Source organism: Coregonus clupeaformis, chromosome 15 (assembly GCF_020615455.1).
Source record: "Coregonus clupeaformis isolate EN_2021a chromosome 15, ASM2061545v1, whole genome shotgun sequence".
NCBI classification, from domain to species: Eukaryota; Metazoa; Chordata; class Actinopteri; order Salmoniformes; family Salmonidae; genus Coregonus; species Coregonus clupeaformis.
In genome coordinates this window covers 15,293,437-15,295,137 of record NC_059206.1, presented here as the reverse complement: position 1 = coordinate 15,295,137, position 1,701 = coordinate 15,293,437, and the positions used below count along the sequence as shown (strand labels likewise).

At 39.2% G+C, this 1,701-nt stretch overlaps 1 protein-coding gene across 1 annotated transcript in view; it reads right to left on the bottom strand.

Annotated features, from left to right (window-relative positions):
- Positions 1-1,701, bottom strand: part of LOC121561530 — an 84,636-nt gene continuing 82,935 nt past the window's right edge. Inside the window, 2 exon segments of the mRNA XM_045225355.1 lie at positions 1-228; positions 231-874. Coding sequence (XP_045081290.1) covers positions 1-228; positions 231-874 — 872 coding nt within the window.

Below are 1,701 nucleotides of genomic sequence, written 5' to 3'. Positions count from 1 at the left end.
TCATGAGGGCAACAACAGCCGCTCAACAATTGTCACTCCAGCAAGAGTGAAGCCAGCTGTTTTCAAAAATCTATTTCTGCTTTCAGCTTTATCTCTTGCTTCTCTCTCCTTTTCTTGCATCAGGTTCTTCTTCGCTTCCTCCAGAGCGATTCCTTCATATTTACTTTCCAGTGCTTCCATTTCACTCCTTGTCTGCTCTGCGTTCTCTTTCAGAATCCTATCTTTCTCCCCTCCTCAATCGCTCTATCAGCCTCTTGGAACATTTTGTTGGTGTAGTGGTGCTGTCTTCCATCCGTTATGGTCATGTTGTTGATCTTCTCAAGCAGCTTAGAGACCTGAGAGCGATTATTGAGGTCTCTGTTGTTGAAGGCATGATATCTCCCGTGGCATGATTCAAAGACCAAGGTTCTTAAATCTTCACTGCTGTCACGTGCCATCATGAATGATTCAATACTTTCTCCCTGTAGATCATCTGCACGAGTGAAAACCACTATGGTGTACTTTTCAGCCTCTTTGCCAAAGATCTGCTGGAGGAGGTTCACAGTGTCTTTCTCCTCGTCTGTGTATCTACCCAGCTGGATCACAATCAGGAACGCATGGGGACCAGGAGCAGAGAAAGAGATGCACATTTTGATCTCGTTAATGATCTCCTCTCGGGTAGATTTGGTGTCGAACAAGCCTGGTGTGTCAATGACAGCAACCATTTGCCCATCCACCTTCCTTTTGTGTTTTTCACACGCCGATGTCACAGAGGAAGAAGATACCTTAGACATAAAAGCGTTTACTCCCAGGATGGTGTTTCCTGTTGCACTCTTCCCAACTCCAGTCTTCCCAACCAGAACAATCCTCAGCTCATCATTTTGCTTTGGCTGCTCTGTTGGGTGACAAAGACAAGTTCTTCACTATTGGTACAGAATTGCATTTATGCAATGTTTGCCCCTTCGATTAATTTGTATTGTCCTTTTGGCTACAGTGTACTTTATTGACCATAGATTCATGTGATGTTATTTTTAGTCATATTATTCTTCCGATATTCCAGGGAGATCCCGCTCAATCACATGACATGTCCAATCGAATCATTTTACAGTGAGCATCACAATATCAAACATTCTCTGTATTGTAGGTTGTAAAAATTGTCTCAACATCTTCTTAAAACTAATATAATACTTTTTAAGAGACAAAAAATATATATTTTTTCTCCAATGACTTGGGGACAGTTCAGACACATCAAACAACCATCCACATGAAATTACAAGCAGAGCAAGTACTGAAAAATGTTTTTGCAGGAAAGCAAGAGACCTGTGCTAAGTTAAACATGCAGCTGATGGTGTCCTTTTTACCCCGACACATTTAACATAGAAAAAAGAGAAAAGCAATGAAAAGCTGGGTTCTGGGTACAGGCTTGTGTTTCACTTAAGTTTGTTATTTATTTATTAATAAACAAAAGAATCAACTTGAATGTTTCACTTAACAAGGTAATAATGTATTGTTTGTGGACAGCATCTTCATAAGAAAAAAAGAAAAAATAGACCCCATTATGAATTGATGTACAGTACTTGTTGATGAATAGTGAGTGTGACTGTATTTATTATTTATTGTGTCAATTTGATTGTGTCAACCACAAAAGAAGATCCGGCATTTCACAATAAAGTAATTTGAATTGAACTGAACTATATTGGATATACTTAATATACTGTATGA